The following is a 23,737-nucleotide window of genomic DNA, read 5'->3' as shown; positions in this document are numbered from 1 at the left end:
TGCTAAAAGTTGTCTCTAAATTAGTCATTTACATAAAATTATGGGGCAAAAAGAGCACAAATAACTGTGTGTGTGTGTGTGTGTGTGTGTGTGTGTGTGTGTGTGTGTGTGTGTGTGTGTGTGTGTGTGTGTGTGTGTGTGTGTGTGTGTGTGTGTGTGTGAAACAGGAATACTGCCACACCGTCTGCTTAGACACAGGGATTGACTACAGGAAGCTTGGCGAGGCTGCAGCAGGGAAAATTTACTACGTGTAAGACACACAAACACGCACACACAAGCACACTACCTCTCTGCTTCCCTCTTTATAGTCCTCCTCAGCCCAGAGTTTGTGCGGAGGCTGGGTTGAGTTGACATTAACCTGCATTAAACACACACACACGCACACAAACACAGGAAATGCTTGTGCACATCATGTAGTTTGGGCAGAAAGAAAAGGCAAACAGATGAATAAATGAGGGAGACGCAGGCTGGGAGGTTTATAAAGACCTGCATTACCTTGAGAGATCCATGAAAAGAATAAAAAGAGGAGTCAATAGAATATGAGAAAAGGGCAGAGCTTTAAAAGCTAGTTTTCTATTTTCCTTGTTACATATGCGCTGTTAGGAACTCGCGCACGCAGGCAAACAAGTGCTTTCGTCTTTTCACTGTATGTAAATAGAGTACATCACACCCTTTTACCTGGAGTTAAAACACAAGCACACGCAGACACGAACACACACACTTCACAATCTCATTTCGACGTGTATTCACAGGCTAATGCTTGTGTTTAGAGCCTAACATCCTGTTTTTTACCGATGGAGTGAAAAGCTAAGTACCCCTCTCCCCTGCTCTCCTTGCTGCCACCGTTTGATGTGGCCACTTCAGCATTATTAATTTCATATCCTATTATTTCCTTTCTGTTTCGTTGCCTGTGTGTGCGCGCGCTGGTGCATGTGTGTTGTGCAGCACAGGGGAGCCTGGTGCAGAGGCCTTCTTGGATGCACTGTTTGAAGAGCTCTCATTAAGACAAAAGAGTGGTAAGGGCATTTAAGGAAGACAATGCATTTTAGAAAAATTGATTATGTTTTACTTTTTTTCTGTGACACAAGGACACGTCAAAATTACACATTTTGTAATATTTATATATATGAAAGATAAAAGAAAATACCAAAATCAACAGTGTTGATAACAATTAGACAAATCATCAATTTCTACCTTAATTTGTCTCACATTTATCCTTTCTTAGTATTTAAGGCTCAAAAATAGATTTTAATTTTTTATTTTATTGTTGTTGTCTTTTTAAATTCCCGAAACAGCTGGGGATTTTGAAGACCATGACTTTTCAATCATACAGGATTATCTAGTGTATCTGCTGAAGGTTTTTTTAAATGCTAATTTTCATGTCACCCAAGCCCACGAGACGGCTCACTCACCTACTTTAAATAGTTCTGTTACAACAATAGAAGTCTGTGGCACAGAGAAATAACATTTATCAGGGTTAAACTACATAGATAATACAATTGTACTTTTTTTGGGCTATTTGTGATGCTTTACATGTCATTTTTTTATATGTTATAATTCAACAGGAAAAAACAAAAGCTGCACAATTCTAAATTAAAAACAAACTCTAGACTTGAACTTAGATTTTCAAAATTACTGGGCCTTAAAGGGGTTTTTTTTTTTTTGTAATACTGTGAAATTTTAGGGTTTAATTGTATAGTAAATAGTTTTTTAGTAGTAAACAGTATTTTTCATTATGTTTTCTTTTATTTTGTCTTATATTAGAGGTTAAAAGATCAAAAATCGTGAGTGTGTAGTAAAGCAAATTTCATAAATATACTACCTTTTAACCTAACTACATGTATATACTGTAGCCATTGTACATTGTGTGTGTGTTTCCATAGCTACAGGTCCCCGGGTGCTCTCAGTGCTGGGTAGAGATGTGACTCTAGAAAAGACCTGCGGAACCGTTGCTGACTGTACTTTTGATGAGCTGTGCGGCAGAGTGAGCATTGTTACGATTAATTTGTCATTATTGTGCAACAAAACAGGCTGATACATAACGACACTTAACATCTTTTGGCCACATAAAACTTAGAGTAAAACAAGGAGTGTTTTAAGGTAAGCTTTTCTTGGTTTTTAGCTTTAACACCACAGTTACTCGCTATACAGATAGAGAACAAATTAGAACTGCTTGATGGCATTTAAAACAGCCTGTGACCTCTAACCAAAGTCAAACCACATCCTTTTTCTTGTTCTTTTTTTTTTCTACTGAGACACACAAAATCCACTCATTACTAATCAAAACTGCTCAAATTCGAAGCACTTCTCTTGTCCCTGTATTACCTCTATGCTCTGTTTATTGTCCGGGCCTTTGAACTGGATGAGGTATTTTCTGCTCAATGTCAAAAAGAAAGTCTATTGACATTTTTTATGATTAGTTGTGCCCACTGCACCTGAAAAAGGAAGTGTGTAGCGTGTGCAAAGTCTCAACCCTGATGGACAGCGGTGAGTTTTAGAAGGCATGTGAGCTTCAAGGCTTCCTCTGGCATATGTTGGCGAGTCCTCATTAATTTTAAGAGCAATCAGCCTGAATGGCAAAGAACCAAGGACGAGGACAAAAATTACAACAGCTAGAACCTTTTTGCACAAGGTGCCCTCACTTCACAGTTGTCATTTTTTCAGGCCATGTGTGCAGAGTGCAGAAATTCACAGTGCCTGTACCCATTTATGGAGCAGATGTGCACATGTGCAAAGCTGAAATCTTTGATGTGTTCTTTTGTGGTGTGCTGTCTGTTTGAAGCTCGGGTCTGACTTTGTTTCAGTATCTCACATGCTCTGTCGTTCTCCAGGCTTTGGGTGCCAGCGATTACCTGGAGATGGCGCGGCTCTTCGACACAGTATTGATCCGCCGCGTTCCCGTGCTGACGCTGTCGATGAAGGATCAGGCCAGACGCTTTACCACCCTCATAGACAACTTCTATGACAAAAAGGTGAAAACAAAAAAAAAGAATGAAAGGCATGGATTCTATTACACTCATGTGTTACCGAAGGATTTCTAATGCAGCTTTTCTGCCTTTATTTACAACTTTTAGAAATCTTCCTACATTACATCCATAAAAGTGTTGGATGTGTTCGACATCTCAGTTCAAAACCAAGAGTGTGTAATATAAAATACTCGACTCTTGGCTTCCAACAAGATATATATATACACTAAAAAAAGTTTGGACACACCTTCTCATTTAATGTTTTTTCTTATTTTCATGACTATTTACATTGTAGATTCTCACTGAAGGCATGAAACCTGTGAATTACCACATATAGAATTATGTAGTAAACAAAAAAAGTCTGAAATAACTCAGAACATGTTTTATATTTTAGATTCTTCAAAACAGCCACCCTTTGCTTTGATTACAACTTTGCACACTCTTGGCATTTTCTCGATGAGCTTCATGAGGTAGTCACCTGAAATGGTTTTCCAACAGTCCAGAGCTCCACTCCATCATTCTCCTTCTTGGTCAAATAGCCCTTACACAGCCCGGAGGTGTGTTTGGGGTCATTGTCCTGTTGAAAAATAAATGATTGTCCAACTAAACGCAAACCGGATGGGATGGCATGTCGCTGCAGGATGCTGTGGTAGCCATGCTGGTTCAGCGTGCCTTCAATATTGAATAAATCACCAACAGCGTCACCAGCAAAGCACCTGCACACCATCACACCTCCTCCCCCATGCTTCACGTTGGGAACATTCATGTAGAGACCATCCGTTCACCTTTTCTGCATCGCACAAAGACACAGCGTGTGGAACCAAAGTCCTCAGACCAGTGTACTGATTTCCACTGGTCTAATTTCCATTCCTTGTGTTTCTTGGTCCAAACAAATCTCTTCTCCTGATTGCTTTTCCTTAGTAGTGTCTTCTTGGCAGCTATTTGACCATAAAGGCCTGATGCACACAGTCTCCTCTGAACAGTTGATGTAGAGATGTGTTTGCTACTGGAACTCTGTGTGCCATTTATCTGGGCTCTAATCAGAGGTGCTGCTAACTTGCGATTTCTGAGGCTGGTGACTCAAATAAATTCATCCTCAGAAATTGGCTCACATCCTCATGTGAGCCAATTTCATCGTAGTGCTTGATGGTTTGTGCGACTGCACTTGGGGGCACGTTCAGAGTTTTAGCAATTTTTTGGATAGACTTACCTTCAATTCTTAAAGTAATGATGGACTGTCATTTCTCTTTATTTAGCTGATTGGTTCTTGCCATAATATGAATTCTAACGGTTGTCAAATAGGGTTGTCAGCTGTGTACCAACCTGACTTCTGCACAACAAAACTGATGGTCCAAACCCCATTAAGAAGGCATGAAATTCCACAAATGAACCCTGATAAGGTACAACTGTGAAGTGAAAACCATTTCAGGTGACTACATCATGAAGCTCACTGAGAGAAGACCAAGGGTTTGTAGCGCTGTCAACAAATAAAGGGTGGCTACTCTGAGGAATCTAAAATATAAAACATATTTAGTTTATAGTTATTTATCTTTTTTTCTTTGCTACATAATTCCATATATCTTGTTTCATGTATTTGACATCTTCAGTATGTATCTACAATTTACAAAGTAGTAAAAATTAAGTAAAACCATTAAATGAGAAGGAAGAGGAGCATTAGAGCTTCCACAGAGTTTTCTCCACCTGGGTGCACCTACATCTCTAGGCAGCTGTGTTGTTGACATGCTGCTAAAGGCCATCATACTTCACCTTTGACAGTGGTCCAGCCTGACTCTCTGAAGCTTTGGATGTTTAATCGTGGTACGATTATGAGCATCCTGAACACTGAAAGGCAGCCTTGGCAGAATCTGTCCAGAGCTCTGGATAAATATGAATATGTTGTGGTGATCTTTGGTGATATATGAATGCTACTGAAGCCGTATATCAAGGGCAACCCTACTGCCCCAATCCTTTCCTGGAGAAAGGGGTCTTGGGATGCCTTGTGATGTCATGTTGCTACGTCACTCTCCCGGCTTGATAAATTGAATGAGGTGTCAACCATGGAGCTAGTCATGCCTCCATGTATATGCTCCCTTGGGTCACTGCAGTCTTGCGCCCTGACAGGTTGTGTTGGATGTTAGCATTGGTGCTGCTCTATGGAGGTTTCATGTTTAGCCTGTTGCCCTGTGATGAAAGGTGAGTCTTGCTTGTGACATTTTCCACAGTGGGTTTCCATGTCATCCAGTTTCCATGTGAACCATCAGACGTGCTTTGTATTATTCCTAATCATCCACAAACATCTTTTTTCACTCTCTTTGTTGGCCTTGGATCAGAAATTTGGAACTCCTTCGTAGCTGAACAGAATTTGCATTACACTCTCCTGACAGTCTTGCTAATGGACATACACATCCAAGTACCTGTCACTTTTATCCTGTTCAGGCAGACTTCTGTAAGCCACAGTCAGTGGGCTCTCTTGCTTCAGGCCGATTCTTGCCTTTCTTTTGCTCGCAGTCCAGGGCAATGAATGGAATCAGCAGCTGGAGTCCTACCCAGACACACAGAGAAGCGTGTTGGTTTTTTTTATTTTTTTTTATGTAAGAGTCTTCTTTGTTTGCTGGCTACAGGTAGGAAATTTTTACTTTACCAGCTTTTGGTGCCACATCATCTTTTGGTACAGTGAAAGTGATTAAAGCCCAGCTAATGACCTGGTAATGGAAATATATACACCAATACAGGTACCTGTGATAGGCCAACATCATCATTAGGATTATTATGGGCAATAAATATATCAGTCAGGCTCCAGTAGGGCTACTATCACACTCACACGGTTTTTCATTTGTTTGATTGGGGTTTTTTTGCAAAATACTCTATTCAGCACTGAAAAAAGTATTTACTACAAGGGCTAAACCCCTCAACACTGTGCCAGCCTCATAACAGGTAACTTAATACTCACTGATTTGTTACCTTTTAACCCCATATTATATTCGATTTAATTTTAGTTATGTAGCACCAAGTCACAACAACAATCACCTAAAGGCGCTTTAAATTGTAAGGTAAAGACCCTACAGTGACACAGAGAAAACCCCAACAAAGAGTCGACCCCCTGTGAGCAAGCACTTTGTGACAGTGGGAAGGAAAAACTCTTAACAGGAAGAAACCTTGGGATTGTGAATGAGAGCACTTTTATCACATCAATGAGACAATAACACGTCCCACAATAACATTTAAATCCAATAATTCAAGACAGGGAATGAATGTGTGAGTAAGCTACCAGTAAACAGACACTCAGCCCTTAATGTTATAGACAGTAACTCCCACATCGCTCTTTCTTGCCCCCTTGTCCAAGGTGAGGGTGGTGCTGCTGGCAGACGCTCCTTTGGACCGGCTCTTTGCCCACACTGGAGGAGATGATGAGAGGGACCGACAGCTCCTGGATGACCTAGGCCTCAGTGAGGTAAGGTCACATCTCTGTTATTTATCCCGTTGAATCGGATATCACTATTATTTTCTTTTTTTCGTTTAATAACAAACTTGCTTGTTGCTGCTATTGAAGTTGTGTCCTCAATTTCTCTGTTTTAGGGAAGAATTCACTAAGATCTAGATCCTTTTTACAGAAATGCAGTATTCACTTTCACGTATTTACACACAGATGTACAGGCTGGAGATTAAATCGATGACTCTATGCTCATTAGCCCGATGATTTAATCTTTCTCCCCTGCTGCATAAACATTTCTCTTTTGAGTATACAAGTTGCCAACTCTGGTGTCGATTCGTCTATTCAGGAGGCAGCAGAGCGACTTACCCTCTTCACAGCCGAGGAAGAGATCTTTGCCTTCCAGAGGACAATCTCTAGACTGATGGAGATGCAGACGGAGGCATACTGGCTGGAGGGAGACCGCAATCGCAGAAAGACCCACAGTGAAACTTAGCGCCTGTTCCTAACTGTCATGATAATTATCTACCTCGGCACAGCACAGAGCCTCTAAGCACTAACACTGCATAGGAGATGTATTCAGTTAAGCAGAAGTAGAAAAGACCAAGTCTGTTTTGGGAAACCAAAATCATCTTTTTCTTCTTCAGAGAAATCAATATTTAACAAGGCAAAACAAAGCATAGTACCTGTGTGTGTGTTGTACTTTTTTTCTGCCTGGTCCTTTTTTGTGACATGCACTATCTCCCCATTGAAAACGATTTGTTTTAAATAATATGAAAACCTCTCTAACATGAGTAAACCACAGGCAAACGGGCGCTCACTTTAGAGAGGAGGGAAGTGTGTTTCACTGCAGTTGGTTACTGCCCTCTAGTGGGTGGATGTGAAAAGGGCAAGGTGTTTTCAAGCTGTCCATTTGAGCACTGATGTTGATTTAGGATATGCTTGCTATTATTCAATATACTTAATGTATTTTATTTTAAGGAACTTCTGCCATTTTTGTAAGCTTTCTATGAAATCGGAGAGAAAATAAAGTTGACTTTGTCTTGCAATAATATTTGTTTTATTTGTGCACTTTTTGAATAGATCTTTAAATTTCTCTGTAAGGTTTTTATGACATTTGAGCCAAATTGATGATTTGAAGCAACATATTTCAACATGACAACAGGATTAAGAGGACTATATAGTATATAGAGAGTGTGTATATATAGACACCATCCACTTCATCAGTTAAACTTTGGAATTGCAAGTCCTTTCAGAGTTTCCTTAATTCTTTGTGGCATAGATTCAACAAGATACTGGAAGCATTCCTCTGAGATTTTGGTCCATATTGATATGATAGCATCACACAGTTACTGCAGATTTATCAGCTACACATCCATGATGCAAATCTCCCATTCCACCACATCACAAAGGTGTTCTGTTGGTTCTGGTGACTGTGGACATTTGAGTACAGTGGCCTCATTGTCATGTTCAAAAAACCAGTTCGAGATGATTTGAGCTTTGTGACATGATGTGTTATCCTGCTGGAAGCAACCATCAGTACACTGTGGCCCTGAAAGGATGGACACAGTCAGCAGCAATACTCACTTAGGCTGTGGTGGTTAAAAGATACTCTGTTGGTACTGAAAGGCCCAAAGTATGCCAAGAAAAAATCCCCCACACCATTACATCATCACCAGGCTGCTGAACTATTGATACGAGGTTAGGATGGATATATATGCTTTTATGTTGTTTATATCTGTGAAGGTTCTCAGTCATCCAGGTCATCGTAGTCAAAGGAGCTTGCAAAGAAAAGCGTCTGGACTTCTTTAAGTTGCTTGAAGTCGTTTCACCTCTCATCTGAGAAGCTTCTTCAGTTCTAAGGTCAAATGGTGGGGAGTCCCAGATTTAAACCTAGTGGGAGTATCCCCCCAAAGAGGGACAAAAGGACCCCCTGATGACCCTCTAATCGCCTGAGCCAAGGTGTGAAAAAGGGTGTGGGTCCCAATCAGCCAGGGTTTCGGGTGAGCTCATTATGAAACCTGGCCCCACCTTATCATGCGAATTCCTGAGGTCAGATGGCCCAGGATGTGAGTGGGCGTTAAGGTGTCTGGGGCGGGAACTCAAAACTGGATTATAGATGGCAGACAGTTGGTGTCGTAAACCACCGCCTCTGTTCAAAGATGGTCGCTCACAGTGGACATAGATGGCTTCTTTCACTCCTCTTTCAAACCATCTGTCCTCTCTGTCCAAAATTTGAACATTGGCATCCTCGAAAGAGTGTCCTTTATCCTTAAGATGCAGATGGACTGCTGAGTCTTGCCCTGTGGAGGTGGCTCTTCTATGTTGTGCCATACGCTTGTGAAGTGGCTGTTTGGCTCCCCACCATTTGACCTTAGAACTGAAGAAGCTTCTCGGATGAGAGGTGAAACATCTTCAAGCAACTTAAAGAAGTCCAGACGCTTTTCTTTGCAAGCTCGTTTGACTATGTTGTTTATACTTAATTCCTACCACCCAAATGTTGGATATCAAGACCCATTAGACCAGACGACAGTTTTCCAGTGTCATGTTGTCCAACACCTAGTGAACTCGGGTGAATTGAAGCCCCATTTTCCTTTTTTTTTTGGCTGACTGGAGAGGCACCCAGTGTGGAATTCTGCTGCTGTAACCCATCTGCTTCAAGGTTTGACGTGCTGTACAGTCAGAGATGCTCCTCTGCATACTTTAGTTGTGACAAGCAGTCATTTAAGCAGTCTGGCCCTTCGCTTCTGACCTGTAGCATCAACAGCGCATTTACGCTGGAAAAACTGCCACTCGCTGAATATTTTCTTTTTTATTGGTGGAAACCTAGAGATGGTTGCGTGGAAAAATCTCAGTTGTTCAGTTATTTCTGAAATACTCCGACTGGCTCATCATCTGGCACCAACAACCATGGCACTTTCAAACTAACTTAAATCACCTTTTTTCCTGATTCTGATCCACAATTCGAGCACCAGATCATCTTGACAATGCCTAATTGCTTTGGGTTGATGCCATGTGATTGGCTGATTATATATTTGCAGTAACAAGGAGCTGAGCAGGTGTACCTAACAACTTGATCAGTAAGTTTGCGCATATCTAATTTGTGGTTATTAAAATATAAATATGTTTCTTGTATATCATCTATATTTTCGTGTAAATTCAAAGTCAGTTTGAACTTTAACTGTGTTATCCATATTCGTTTGCACTTCCCTCATTTGAGCCTGTAGGAGGCGGCAGAGGGCTTAACATTTAAGGATAAGGTCATCACAGTGCACCGCTCCATCACAGACAAACCCACTCTGACTACAGACTACATTATCTAAACCAAGACCGTTATGTAACATAGTTTGTTTATACGAAGTGTCCATCCAGCCAGTATCATGGAACAAGTAGCTTACAAAAACACTGAGGTAAATGTATAATCTCATTAGATTTAAGCGCACACACCTACACACACATACACACGATGTGGGTGCGTGTACACACATCATGTGTGCAATCATTAAAATGTGCTTGAGTGGGTAGTAAAGGATGCAAGTCCACCCACCATACAACTTTCAATTAAAGTTTGGGATTTGTTTTTTTTAAAACGATCTCCACCCACGGGGAGGCCCCTAATCCAATCAGACCATTATGCCATTTGGGGTAAACATCTGACATAAACAGAGAAGGCCGCCCTTGCTTTGTGATTGTCTTAATTGGATGATTTACGCTGGCTTAGAGGGATGTTTGTCGTCTCAGCCTGCCTGGATTCTAGATACCCCATGCTGACATAGGGAAGACTAAAACAGTTCACCTTTTGACTCCTATCCACTGTCATATCATCCATTCGCTTATCAGGCTGCTGCCTAAAACTGTCCTGATAATGTTGTGATTTCACCTGGACGAAAGAAGAGGAGTTAAAATTCAGATGCTTTTTAATTTGTGTGTGTTGACAATCCTGGATTTACAAGCTTCAGAAGGGGCATGTAGGGTGAAGCTGACTTATCTTGGAGCACAACAAACTGACCTAGAAAGGAAGTAGAGTGCATACCTTCCACTTATAAAATATTACATAGAATAAAAGAAAATATAGGCACATTATTTTAAATGTGCATGTCAATATTGCTGACCAGATGACAGAGCAAACACAAGTCAGTATATGTATGTATGTATATATATATATATGTGTGTGTGTATATATATGTATGTATATGTATATGTGTATAATTAAAAGACCAAAATCTGCACCCTTGTTTTCACTTTCCAAAGCCGTCCAGCTGGCCCAATTCTGGCCCCTGGGCCTTATGTTTGACACCACTGATCTAAAGGTTGAGGCTTTTTTGGCTAAATAGATGCTATAAATGTGCTCAAGAAATAACGGCTACAGCTATGGAAGAAATAAAAGACTACAAAGCAAAATAAGTTATACAAATAAAGCCAATTTTAAGGTTTATAAGAGCAGATTCAGTGTAAAAATGTCTCAAAGTTCTTGAAATAATTTTAAAAATAACAATCGGTGCATCAGATTTATAGTAGTTAGAGCGGGGGAAACCATCAAATGTAGTGTAGTTAATGATTTACTGCTGCAAAAATATTAAACCCAAACAAAATCATTCTTAAAATTCTCCCCGAGTAACCAAACACTAACTCCCTTTGGATATCTTGAAGATTCAGCCTGATATAAAGCAGCTGAAAGATAAAAGTGTGATCATGTTGGTGAAAGTACACAGGGCTTTTGTGTGTGTGTGTGTGTGTAAACTCAGACATCCTGACCTCCCGCTGAACATCCACTGAGCATTTAACTCTGTAGTTCTCGGCAGGCGCCAAACTGCTGCATCAGGTATTCTCTTTGACATGAAGAGAACAAAAACCATCCCACAATGCGTGTGTGTGTGTGTGTAATTCTGTACAGTACACACTCTAGCCTGCTGCTGTGGATGAGCGTGTGAGCTGTAGGCTACCAGGCCACCTGGGAAAATGTGTGTCATTGAGCACAGTAAAACAATAGTGTTAATAATAACAACCAACTGATACTTAATGCTTGTGCACTGTGATGAGATTTACTCAAAGGCCAGCAAATGGATAATACATTGTTTATTTGCATGATCTGACTGGAAGCAATATCCTCACCCTTAAATGTGACAATGACGCCATAGAAATTAAACGTGATAAATCAACAAAAGAAAGCAGCACATAAATTGTAACGTGTTATTGGATCAAATGCTTGAAAAGATAAAGTAATGAATCCATACTGTAATGCTTCAGTGATATTTTTGCTTCAGTCTTTCATGAACGCGCATTCCTGCACAGAAAGGCGAACACGCGCGCTCGGTGAAACAAAGACGTGGACGAGGCTCTTTTGAAGCAGTCAAGGTGGAGGAGAAGCAGCGGGGAGGAGGGGATGGAGGCCCAGAGCATCACTTACTGGACCGAGAACCATCTAGGATTACTCTCCTCATCTCTAGAAGGGATGACGTAATTCTGGACTACAAAAGTGGGAGTGGTCTGGGCGTGATTGACTGATTAAAGGCACAATCGGCCACTGAACTTTGAGTACTGAATAGGAAGTTAACTTTAAAGATGGATGTAAATCAGTATGTTTTTAAATATCACTTTAATATAAATGTTTTAGATATGTTTTGGCGAAAAAACGAATAATTTTAATATTGCATCATATATAAAACTTGATAAATGTAACAATTTATAAGGTTTTATGAAGCAACTGACATTAAACTTGTTGCGTTTTAAAAAATATATATATATCTGCACCTGTTGTGGCACAAATTCCATTTCCTGAAACAATATGTTAGCTTTCCAATAACAGTGAAATCCTTTCTGAAGTAAACATGTTAAGGACTTCAGTGTTTCTCCCTCTTCCTTCTCCTCCTGTGTCCTTTAATTTCTTTGCACTTCACTGACATGTCAGGACGTGTCCCAGCCGTGCAGCAATCTTTAGTTCCAGCCTCCTCTGCGCGCAGAGATACAGCTGTCCGATGTAACTGTAGTGTCACTTTAAAAGGCGATCCCATGCGCAGGATCCAGAGGGCTGGTCTTTAATCGACTTGCGTGCGCGCGTGTGTGTAAAGAGTGTGTGTGAGCCTATGCATGCGCGTGTGTGAGCCTATGCATGCGCGTGTGTATGTATCTCAGTGTGTGGAGGGCAGATCGAGATACAGTAGTAACCCGGAGTGAGGTGGCAGTCTTATTCCACATCGACACCGACTTGCCCTGCATGCGTCCTGTCTGCATTCACATCGCTGTGCGCACTTGAGGAGTGAAAGAGAAAAGAGTCAAGATGGCAACTGGAAGTGGCTGTGGACAATCCGGGATTTAGTCTTTTCTGTATTTGAGGGTTTTTTGTGCTATCAAGTGACCGGCCGTGCAAGGTATTTAATTTAAAGTGTTCGTAACAGATTTATGCCCCAGAGAAAGGAAGCTTTAGCACTTTCTCCTCCGCCGGTGCTCTCCAGATTCTTGCAGCAGGAGGGGATTATACGTAGAGCTTCTGTTAGTGAAGTAGTATTAGTGAAGTAGTATTTTATTATAAATGTAGTGAAGATCACGGGGTGCCATGTTTAAATAGTACTAGTGTGGCTTCACTGACACATTTAGCACTGTGTTTTGTAGACTCGGCTTTTTTTTGTTGTTGTTGTCGTTTATGCTTTTTTGCTTTTCTATAACCAAGTGCTTTGGGTTTGATTCTTGTTTTTCTTCCTGTCCTTCCCAGGCGTGAATAACTGAAGTTTTTCTCGGGACTTACCTGCTATAGAATTAGCAACAAAGGACGGGAGCGCGCATTCATGGGATGCGACTTTGACAGCTCTCCATTTCTTGTCCTTTAACTTTATTATCTGGCAGCGGGGGCGAGATTGTGATTGGAGCCGGAGAGAATGGCTGAGGCTCCGCTCCCCGACACACTCAAGGACCTGGAAGTGGCTATAGACCCGGACTTTGAGCCCCAAAAGCGGCCAAGGTCTTGCACCTGGCCTCTGCCGCGACCGGACTCGAGCGCGGTGAAGCCGGAGAGCAATGACACAGATATTATACCCGAGGAAGAGGATGACGAAGAGGACAGTGCCACCGCGGCTGCCATCAGTGTCAATGGCTCTGGCGCGGCGGCAGAAGATCAGAGTAGCAACAGTCCCATTGCCGATGGAGCGCTCTCCTCACCCGGCCAGGAGAGCAGTGGCTCCCCGCTCTCCACACACTCCCCGACGGCCACCCCTGGCGCTCTGAACCCCAGCAGCTTGTCTGCCATGCAGACCCCAAGGAAAACATCATCTCGCCGTAACGCCTGGGGGAATCTCTCCTACGCCGACCTGATAACCAAAGCCATTGAGAGCTCGCCAGAAAAGAGACTGACACTGTCCCAGATTTATGAGTGGATGGTGAGATCCATCCCTTACTTCAAAGACAAAGGCGACAGCAACAGCTCCGCAGGATGGAAGGTAAGAGTCTTCCCACCATCCAGCCCACCAGCCCCCCCCCCCCCCCCCCCCTTCCTCCATCAAAACAAAAACAAAAAGCATGTGGCTTGCAAACCCACTGACGTACACTCACAAACAGACACTCACGTGCACTCAATTATGCCAAGACTGTAGATTCCCCCCTCCCCCCCCCTTTCAGCTTCTATTTATTTGGGAAGTCTGGCACTCATTACACCTCTCATTATCATGCTAATGGAAAAAATTACAGAGCAGTAAGAAAACACAGGTTTTTTTTAAGGCCATTTAAGATCACGAATCTCTTTAATCAGCATGAGGATTGGTAAATCCTTTACATAATTATCTTCTAAATGTAACAAAATGTGACAGGAGGAGCTTATTCCAAAAAACATTATAAGACTTGGAAAAATTCCAAGTTCCTGATCCGTGATATTTCTTTGATGGCTGGAAATGGAACAAACGAACACTTGAACCAGTTTGTCTGGAAACACAGTGGCATATTTTGAGTAAAGCGGTGCTACATAAGACTTTCAAAGAATGATGCAGTTATATAAGACAGTTACTGAACAGCAGCTAATCCGGTTGGCCAAGGAGCTGAATGTAAACATAACAATTTAACACTAGTGCTCAGTGGAAACATTTGAATCCCGAGGCCTTCCTTTTATGACTAACCTCTGCAATGAAACCTCACTGTGGTTGGTTCAGTGAAACCATTCAGTCTTTCTGTGGTTGCGATACTAGAATGACACTTTGATAGTCACTTGGATAAAATATATATATATATGAGACACATTTCCATTATGTTATTGTAACCACAGAGGCATTGCCCTGTTTGCTATTTGTTATGTAAACCTTGGCAGGGATCTGCCAGTCTCCTGGGTCAGGTAGGCAACTGCCAAGGTTGCTGATCCTACCATGGGGGAATTACATAAGATCTGCCCTGAGTTTGGGCGAGCTGTTATGCATCGATCTGGTGACTGAAAAGGCATATGGGGACTGTGAAAAAAGAGAGGGCGTTGGAGGGAAGTACAAAAGGTCAAAGGGCAGAGATTAACACCCACCATAAGCTGAAGGATCGGTCCTTTGGGGGCCCATATTTTGTCAGGCCTTCTCAAGTTTTCTTATGTGATATGGTTCGGGGTGTAGCCTCATCAAGGCCGAGTTCACCGTCACCATGCAGGGCTGTTACTCCTGGAATTTCGGGCATGAGGGCCAAGCTGTCAGAGGTTTAGTGTTACACATGTCCTGTCAGTAAATCTTGGCCGGGGCTCACAGCCTATGCCTTCTTCTTTCTTCTTTTTGTTGAATAAGACAGGCAGACTCTAGCTGCTTTTAGCTGTAACAGAGTTTTGACGTCTTTTTCTATCACAGATCTGTGATACAGAGTAGTGCAGTTTATTTTAACCAGGCATATTTCATTCAAGTGGCCAGTGTGTCTCTCGGCGTCATGCTACCCATCACATCCTTTGAGATTCTAGGAAATGAGCAGTGAGCAACGTTTATTGAGGCCATTAGGAAGAGTGCCTTGAGGTTTCCAAAAAACATCTTTTGTGAATCAGATTGGATTTGTTTTTAGCCTGAGCAAAGGTAAACACAGAAATTAGAAGTCTGGATCAGGAATCTTCAGGATACTTGCCAACTGACTAACCAGAAACATATTCTTGTGCGTGCTGGTTTGTTTACATGTGTGATGCTGAGGAAAACTTTCCATTTAATGTGTTTTGGTGCTGGAGCGGTGGTAGTAAATTAGATAAAGTGGTTTGTGCTTGCAGGTTTCCAGACTTCAAGAACAGAGAGTTTTGTAATCGGAAGGTTGCCGGTTCGAGCCCCGGCTTGGACAGTCTCGGTCGTTGTGTCCTTGGGCGAGACACTTCACCCGTTGCCTACTGGTGGTGGTCAGAGGGCCCGGTGGCGCCAGTGTTCGGCAGCCTCGCCTCTGTCAGTGCGCCCCAGGGTGGCTGTGGCTACAATGTAGCTGCCATCACCAGTGTGTGAGAATGGGTGGATGACTGAATGTGTAAAGCGCTTTGGGGTCCTTAGGGACTAGGAAAGTGCTACACAAATACAGGCTATTCATTCCAGCTGATCTTGGGCTTTACTTCCAGTGGCGTTTAGGGATGTAAAATACCATCTGCAGGCTGGTGATGTTTATGAAAGCCACAAGTTCATTAGGTGTACGTCCACAGCTGGGATCATTTTCCTTCATAGAGGAATCTAGTTATTCAAAGTGTTATACAAAACGTCTCAAACTGGAGAAAAAAAAGTTAAACATGTTGCAGGGATTCACCAAATCTTTATTGAAATCTGTGTTGAAATAATCTGTGATTCAATAACACTGGCTTTTTAAAGGATGACACTTCTACAGCTCTGAAATAATGAGCAGGCTTCTCAGCATTAAGGCCTGAGCATGTCCCAAGCTGTACTAAGGCTTTAGTGAAAAGCCCATGAAACTAAAGACAGCCTGCAGAGCCCAGTTTTCAGAGGACTGCCTCTGCATGGGGACCTCAGAGTCCCTTTCCTTTGCTCTTAGGTTTCACCTCCACACAGAGGTTTGAACACCTACAGTTTCATGCACCCAGGGCACCTTTGTTGAGGAGATTTGCTGAGCAAATCCTAGTAATCCTCCTGAGGTCTCTCTCCAGGTTCCCACCTACAACATTGTGCTCCATGTCTTTCTCAGTTAACCATCAGCCTCAGTAAAAGCAGATAGCCAACAATAACGCTTTTATTACCTTAGATTGTCTTTAATCGGGTACGGAAACTGGATGTTCTTTTCCTGAAACATGTACCATTTGTCATTAACTTGTTCTTAGACACTGAAAACAAGTGTTCATTTCCTAAGTTAAAAGAAAAACTTTATCTTTTCTTTATTCTCATCAAAAATTCTATACTAGTCTTTTTGCCCTCAGAAGCAGAATCCAATGAGCATTTTTCCTGAGTGTGCTAGACCAAATACACCTAACTTTTTGGACTGAACCAGTATATTTTGCAGTTTCTCAGCAAGGTTTCTGTCGTGGTGGTGGTGGGGGTGGTCTGGTTCAGAGTTGCTGAAATGTGTGTTAAAAAGCTTTGGTATGGCGGGGGAGTGAATCTCAAAATAGCACACATGCATGCACATGCATAACACTGGGTTTGTGTGTGTGTGCGTGTTGTTTGCATAAACGAAAGATTAGGTGCACCTGTGTGTATTTCTGTGCAAGTACACGCAAGTATTCTGAGCTGCAGTGAACTTTGTGCTCCAGTGTTACTTAACCTCGTTGTAATAGGCTCCCTGTTCCCAATGGCTGCCCGTCACAGGCCAAGCCCTAGTTATGTCACATTGGTAATTAAGGTTAAGAGGTTGTAACAGCTACACTGCACATAAAGTACGGTTATCACCATCTGATATAAAGCTGATTGCTTAAGCTCTTGTCTGTGTGTGTTTTTTTTAAATAGGGTTAGACCAGACATTTCCACACGGACATGCTGAGACATATCTAGTGCATTTGTCTGGTCATGTTCGGGCTTATCGAAACAGTTCAGGAGTTGTAAATTAATACAGGGATCTGAAATTAATTTTATTGATTAAATTATGTTAGTCTTTAAGATCCTTATGGTTGCAACACACTTTAAACAAATATTAAAGTCCTTGGATAATTGATGGATACTTGGAGAGACTTCACGTTCAGCTGAAACCGCAGAACACTGAGTCACAACCACATGAGTTAAAGGCACCTTATCTGATTCTCACTCTACAAAGAGAAAAGAAAACAGGTTCATCTACAGAACAACTGCAACAGTCACACACGCAGGGATAGAAACAGGCTCCGGACCTAACCGTTACATATTAGACCATCTGATTTTGTGCGGAAAAGAGAGTTACAAAAACCTGTGTTTGATTATCCAGGCACTCCGAAACAGTTGATTCTTTGGAGCCGAAATTATTTATTGTTTCTATTACAGCGGGACAAGGTGGAGAAAAAGGGAAGTAGGGGGAAAATACAGCTTTCTTCACTTTTCATTCCTTGCTCATTATTCCAGTGTTGGATGAGATTTATTTGGGTGATAGGAGCCCAGCTTGAGTGCAGATCGAATTCTAGAAACAGCAAATCAAATAAAACACCAGAAAATAGTGAAAATAGTTCTTGATATGAGCTGAAACCCTGCATGCCATAGTAAAATTGTTATTTTTATTTCACCTTTTATATGACTACTCACCTGATCTGTTCTGAAAAGACGTGATTGACCAGTCTCTCGTAATAGGGCTGGATTTTCTAAAGCCTAAAACCAGAGTCCAAGGGAGGCAAACGAGTCTAGTTCCCTCCCAGACCACTTAAATTACAGTTGTATTATTAAGGATTTCTTTTGTCCAGCCAGAGGAAAAACATGTGGCCTACCTCAGCTTTAAGCACTCTTTGAGGTTGATGACGGGATATTAAAGAAACTCTCATAATACTGAAGGAGAATACCAAAAAAGATTAGACAGGAGAAATGGGTGGTGTGTGTATGTGTCTGTATGTATGTGGAGCACAATCTGAAGTCCTCTCAGATGGAGCTGGGAAATTACCAATGTGAAGGAAGTGAAGCAAAAAAAAAAAAAAGGGGGGGGGGGGGGGGAGACAGTAAGAGGAGGGGACGAGAGGAGGGGGTAAATTAACAAGCTTTGCTCTAAATTGGGGTATTACAACTGCCCTCTGGCTGTGATTCCCCAAGGAAGGGCGTAAGACGAAAGGGACAATGGGTTGTAGGAACACACCAGCTTCAGGCTCCCCCTCAAGTGTGAATAGCGTCTTCCAGAGCAGTCAACCTCGGTGTGCAGGAAACCCCCAGGTTCTGTTCCAGTTCCATTTCCAATCCAGTTCCATTCCAATCTATGGGAACATCTTCTTTAAAAGGCCCAAGCAGCTTTTTCCCATCTAGATGTGCATCTGAAAATCATTCTAAAGGGACAAAAGTATGCAGACAAATCAAAATCATATCCATATGCAATTTCTGCATAAGTCATAGGGAGAAATTATGCTGCAAGACCAACTGGGAAATCAATCCATATAAGCTCATGGATGAGATGGTGGGAGGGGATGGGTGATGACACCTGGCTTGGAGTCAGTGTAAAGTCAGTTTCCAAACGTGTTATTTTAAAGAGGCCATAATCAGCTACCTCAAGAAAACAATGCAAAATAGGAGCCCCCATTGGCTTACAGAGAGAGTGTAGTGAGCCTGAGGGCATTGCTTAGCTGTACAACTTTTATATTTTGGTTTACTCACTCTGTATTTGTCATTTTCAGCTGTTCCAAATGCAGATGTTTTCTGACACTGTACTCGCAAAAATATCTGCACTTGCAGATTTAAAGACGTGGTTTGGCAGGAAAGGGTGTTTCCCAAACTATGTTGCAAGGTTATGCGCTATTATAGTCTTGTATTCATTTGTGTGCCGAAGCATTCGGATTCCCCTTTCAGTGGAACAAGGAAACAATAATTAAAAACTCACAGATGTAAGATAACAAAGGTGTCCAAATACTTTTGGCCGCTTGTACGTCAACAAGTGCCAGCATCTGCTTTTCTTTCTTTTTCATTACCTTATCTGTCTATCCATCTGACTCTGCATTAAAACCTGTATTCTTCTTCAGATTTTCTGTCATAATTAGTCAGGCCTATGAAACACACAGAAAGAAGCACATTTTGAAGTCTCCGGAGAGCTTTGTGTGAACATTAAGGAGGCTGGACAATAAAAAAGCACACTTTCTGATTTCTTTCTCTCTTTTTCTCTTAATTTTCTGGATCCTCACCACCCATGTCACCCTCAGAACGATCTGTTCTCCTCAAAGACACTTCTCAATTATTCAGTGCACTTGGGATGAATTCAGATCACCATATTAATTTTTAAGGGCCTGTTCTTGGCTAAAGGCGAACCCTCTCTCACCATTTCAGTCTCTCCTTCATTGCTTGAACTCCTCTTCTTTAGTCCGCTCTCCTTTTCTCACTCTCACTCCATCCCTCATTATTTTCCTGCCAGCTCCCTCATTTGTCTGGATGTAAAACACCGTGGTGAGCAAAAACAAGCCATTCCCCTGTAGCTTGCCGCTGCTCCTCTGAAGCGCAACTCTTGAGATCTGTTGTGGGCTCTAATGAATGGAGATAAATCTTGGTCCTCTCCTCTCATTAAGGAAAAAAGACAAGAAGGAGTCAAGGCAATATCAAGGGAGTATTTTTTATTTATTTTTTTGGTGGCCATTATTGTAACGCAACTCTGTTTTTGAGACACTCAAGGTTTTATAATACGAATGAATAGTCCTAAAACCTCAGTGGAGCCCAGCTGTGTTTTGACAAGGCTTGGATTTTGGAAGCAGACCGGTCATAGTGTGTGTGTGTTATGTGTTTTGCATGTGTTAAACAGACACATGCCTGCACATGCCCAGTTATTGATAACATCTAAAATACAAACACATGTGTCCTACACACGAATTGCAGGTTCAAGATGAGGGCTTGGTTTGACTCAGCATTTTACCTCATGCAGTAAGGGATTAAGGCTCCAGTGTACCTGCCGGTTTGGTTGCTTCACGTGCCAGATGTAATGCGATCACACAGCCACATCCATTTATACTCAAAGGTTTTTTGAAACTTCTGTACTGATATATATCAATAAAACAGGGGTAAAAACCGACACCTGAGTCTTCAAGCCAGCTGTGGCAGCAGCAGTTCAAAAATCCAGGTTACAAATATTAAGAGGTGCACGACTAGCGGACATTGCAGGTACAATGCTGTTTGGCATCACACCAAGGGCACCACACATTGGTATAAAATTACTCTAGGGGTGGGTGATATGTTGACTACCATCACCCCAACATCTTTTGACTGGCACTATATTTGCCTAGCCTTTTGTGTGCAGACCTTTAAACTATAGTCCCAGTTAGACCCTAAAAGGATGAGAAAAAAGTTGTGATTTGGAGCAGAACTCGGTTGTGATTGAGAGTTTGCTGTTGTATATGTGTGAAGCATCCCCCGTCCTCTCAGTCAGATCCATCCTTGCTTGCAGCCAGTCTGAAAAACGGTCCAAGAGGTGATGTCATGGCTGCTATGTCCATCTTTTATATACAGTCCGTGTGTCCAAGCCCATTAACGTCAACGTGCTGAGAGTCTCTGTCAGTATCTGTGTCCAGACCTCCACTATATCTCAACACAACAAAAAATTGGGTGTTTCCTCAGCTTTTGAACAGGATTACACAAACATATATTTAATTAATGGACTTCAGACAAGGTGGTGAGTGGGTTCTGTTCCCGTTGGACAGAGCAAGGACAGCTGTTTTCCCACTGATGCTGGTGTTTATGCTTAGCTCAACTAATGGGCCCCTGGTTCAACTGCATATTTACTCTACAGGCAACAGAATGGTATCAATTTATCTTATCTAGCTTTTGTTAAGATTGCATATGAGCACATTTATCCTCATTTTTAGCTGTTCCCTCAAACGCTTTTAAGAGACCTCATTTTTCGTTAGTGTTGTTGATTATTACTGGCTGTGTTACAGTTATAACACAGTTATTTCCCACAGCCGGCGTGCTAACAATCACAGGTGGAATTTTCCCAGAGGATTATTTTAAGTTCTTCGTCGCTTTATAAAACTGCAGCTATCATGTTGCAGGTTCTTTCCAGAGCCTGTTGAATCACATTTGTGACGCTGCTATCGCGGAACCCTCATGCTGCAAAACATTTGCTCAGCAGTTTATACGACATCAGATTACACTGATCTTTTTCCAACTGTTAGTGCACAAAACTGGTGTTTCAGCCAGATAACTGCAGCAAAGTGCACAGCTGAAGTTGCAAGAGTCATCGCCAGCTGCTAAATAAAGAAAGTTCCAAGAAAAAGAAATCAAAAATGTCCACATATGCAGGTATTTTAACATCTAGGAACAAAACCTGACTCTGCAGTGGTTTATCTGGTGGTTAAACATTAGTTTTTACCTGAACGGCCTCAGTTAAATCTCGTACAGTAAGTTTGAAAGCATGTCATTACTTGTCTTCCTGCTCCAGCCCTACTGTTCTGTAATTGACCCTTGCCTTCAACCTCCCGAGGGAAAGGTTAACCAAAGCACTTTTCTAGGTCAGAGTCTGAGCAGGAAGGTTCAAGATAGAATCCAGAAACGCTAGTCTGGAAAATGCACATGCCGCTCTGAGACACACCGTCTGTCTGGCTCTGTAAAAAGAAATAAGACACGGAGGAAAACAGCAATTATACATCCCCTTTAGCCCAGTTTGCTCTTTCTAAATAAGCTCATTAGCAGCTGGCCCAACCTGTGTATTTACTGCTTACATGTATCATCAGTTTTGGTGAATAAAATTATTTTCCAAATGTCTTGAAGTGATGTGCATCAAAATATGACTTCCTCCTCAATCAGTTGTAATCCAGTTGATTTATATATGAACACAGCATGCAAAACAATGGGCTTGAATACAAGAAAGGAAATATTTTGTTTCTAGAAAACAGGAAATGAACAGTGGAGCAAAGGAAGTCTTGCTGGGCAGTCAAGAATATAGCTAATGACTATCCAAAGGGCTGCTATCAGCCCAGCTGCTGTAGGCGTGCGCGTGCGTTCATTTGCGTGCGTGCATGCTTAAAGGCCTGCATACCAACAGGGCAAGGGGTGGGGTTTATTTATCTGTCTCCATAGCACCCGACAACTTGTCTTTCAGGTGGGGGGTAAGACTCGCAGTTTGGGTGACAGCTGATAACAAGGTGACCTAGTGAACACATTGCTTACACACACGCACACACACACATGCAGAGTCAGCATGCATGTACCTCCCGCTGTGGCGTTACATTTCAGTTTCTCTGATAACCACATTGCTAAAGAGGGCCCCTTCTCTCTCGTCGCCTCCTCCTCCTCTATAATCGACTCCCTTCGCCATCCTGCACACCAACATCTACTAATAAACACACAGTGGCTTATGTGTTGACTTTTTATGTATTTTTAGATGTGTATGTGGGGAGGGGTACTATAAACAGCAATGTGTGTCTAGCAGGTAAGGCTACCCGCACCCGCGCTCTCTCAACAGATATCTGCCTGAGGCGTGTTTGAAGTTATCATTTCTGAACGTGGCTCTCCAATGTGGCTTTTAAACTTTAATTAGTTTTCTTCTGAGCTTGTCTCTTTCAATCACACCGCTCCACCTATCTGGCATCATCAAGTCTGTAAAGGACAGGATGAGCTACTGTTCCTGATTAACATTTAATTGAGTACAATAAAGCTTTCTGTGGCAGAGGAGCGAGAAGAAGAAGAAGAAGAAAGAAAGAGAGAAGAAAGAAGCCACAACTCATACCCCTCTGTGTCAGTAAGAGTGATAACAGCAGATTAAACCTGGATTACCTTAGATTAAGTGTTTTGGAAGCCACAATCAAGCTACATTCAGGTGCCCCACCTGTGTGTATTTGTTTGTGTGTGTATCTAGGTGTCTACGAGCATGTATCACATGTTTGCAAAAGTGTGAGTCACAGAATAAGACAAAGTGATTATGACTAGCTCTCAGTGGTGTGATATATTAGCTCAGTGTCTGTCATAACCATAGAAGAAAATAGTTCAGGTACTTTCCACTCGGAAGACTCTGAACTGATCAAAGTACACTAACAATATTCAGCGCTAGTGCCCACGAAGTAACTGAATTCCGATTTGACACATCCAGCAAATCTCTTTGTTGTCTAATAACCTGTTCAACTTGTATTTAGAGTAGAAATCACTAACGGTTTATGTCAGTGTAAAGCAACCTGTTATGGATTAGCTATGAGATGGTTGGTTGCTTGAAGTAAATTTGTAACATTTTGGAGTACGTCTGTACAATTTTAGCGTTTTTGCTTTTTTGAATTATGATAAAACATCCTGTCTGATGTTAAAAAAAATCACTAATAATGTTATTTAAATAAAAAAGTAATTTATTCCAGTGAAAG

The 23,737-nt window shown here is 41.9% G+C and overlaps 2 protein-coding genes and 1 long non-coding RNA gene across 5 annotated transcripts in view; 2 read left to right on the top strand and 1 right to left on the bottom strand.

Moving 5' to 3' along the window:
• afg1lb (AFG1 like ATPase b) overlaps positions 1-7,133 on the top strand; it is a 30,294-nt gene extending 23,161 nt beyond the window's left edge. For 2 of the 3 annotated variants that reach the window (XM_024805204.2, XM_024805203.2), the window contains 6 exons: positions 168-250; positions 946-1,016; positions 1,884-1,984; positions 2,832-2,972; positions 6,310-6,417; positions 6,746-7,133. In XM_024805204.2, coding sequence (XP_024660972.1) covers positions 168-250; positions 946-1,016; positions 1,884-1,984; positions 2,832-2,972; positions 6,310-6,417; positions 6,746-6,892 — 651 coding nt within the window. In that variant the 3' untranslated portion in view covers positions 6,893-7,133. The remainder of the gene's footprint in view (positions 1-167; positions 251-945; positions 1,017-1,883; positions 1,985-2,831; positions 2,973-6,309; positions 6,418-6,745) is intronic. The other variant, XM_004568802.5, reaches the window with a different exon arrangement.
• Positions 2,868-23,737, bottom strand: part of LOC143412619 (uncharacterized) — an 80,049-nt gene continuing 59,179 nt past the window's right edge. The window contains exons 3-4 of the long non-coding RNA XR_013093135.1: positions 5,381-5,508; positions 2,868-2,959 (exon numbers count right to left, since the gene is read on the bottom strand). This is a non-coding gene — a long non-coding RNA (uncharacterized LOC143412619). The remainder of the gene's footprint in view (positions 2,960-5,380; positions 5,509-23,737) is intronic.
• The window catches only part of foxo3b (forkhead box O3b), a 44,225-nt gene continuing 32,938 nt past the window's right edge, over positions 12,451-23,737 (top strand). Inside the window, exons 1-2 of the mRNA XM_004568804.5 lie at positions 12,451-12,764; positions 13,106-13,826. Coding sequence (XP_004568861.2) covers positions 13,269-13,826 — 558 coding nt within the window. The 5' untranslated portion in view covers positions 12,451-12,764; positions 13,106-13,268. The remainder of the gene's footprint in view (positions 12,765-13,105; positions 13,827-23,737) is intronic.

Source organism: Maylandia zebra, linkage group LG15 (assembly GCF_041146795.1).
Source record: "Maylandia zebra isolate NMK-2024a linkage group LG15, Mzebra_GT3a, whole genome shotgun sequence".
Taxonomy (NCBI): domain Eukaryota; kingdom Metazoa; phylum Chordata; class Actinopteri; order Cichliformes; family Cichlidae; genus Maylandia; species Maylandia zebra.
The sequence above is the reverse complement of the archived record's forward strand: the minus strand, read 5'-3'. Positions and strand labels throughout refer to the sequence as shown.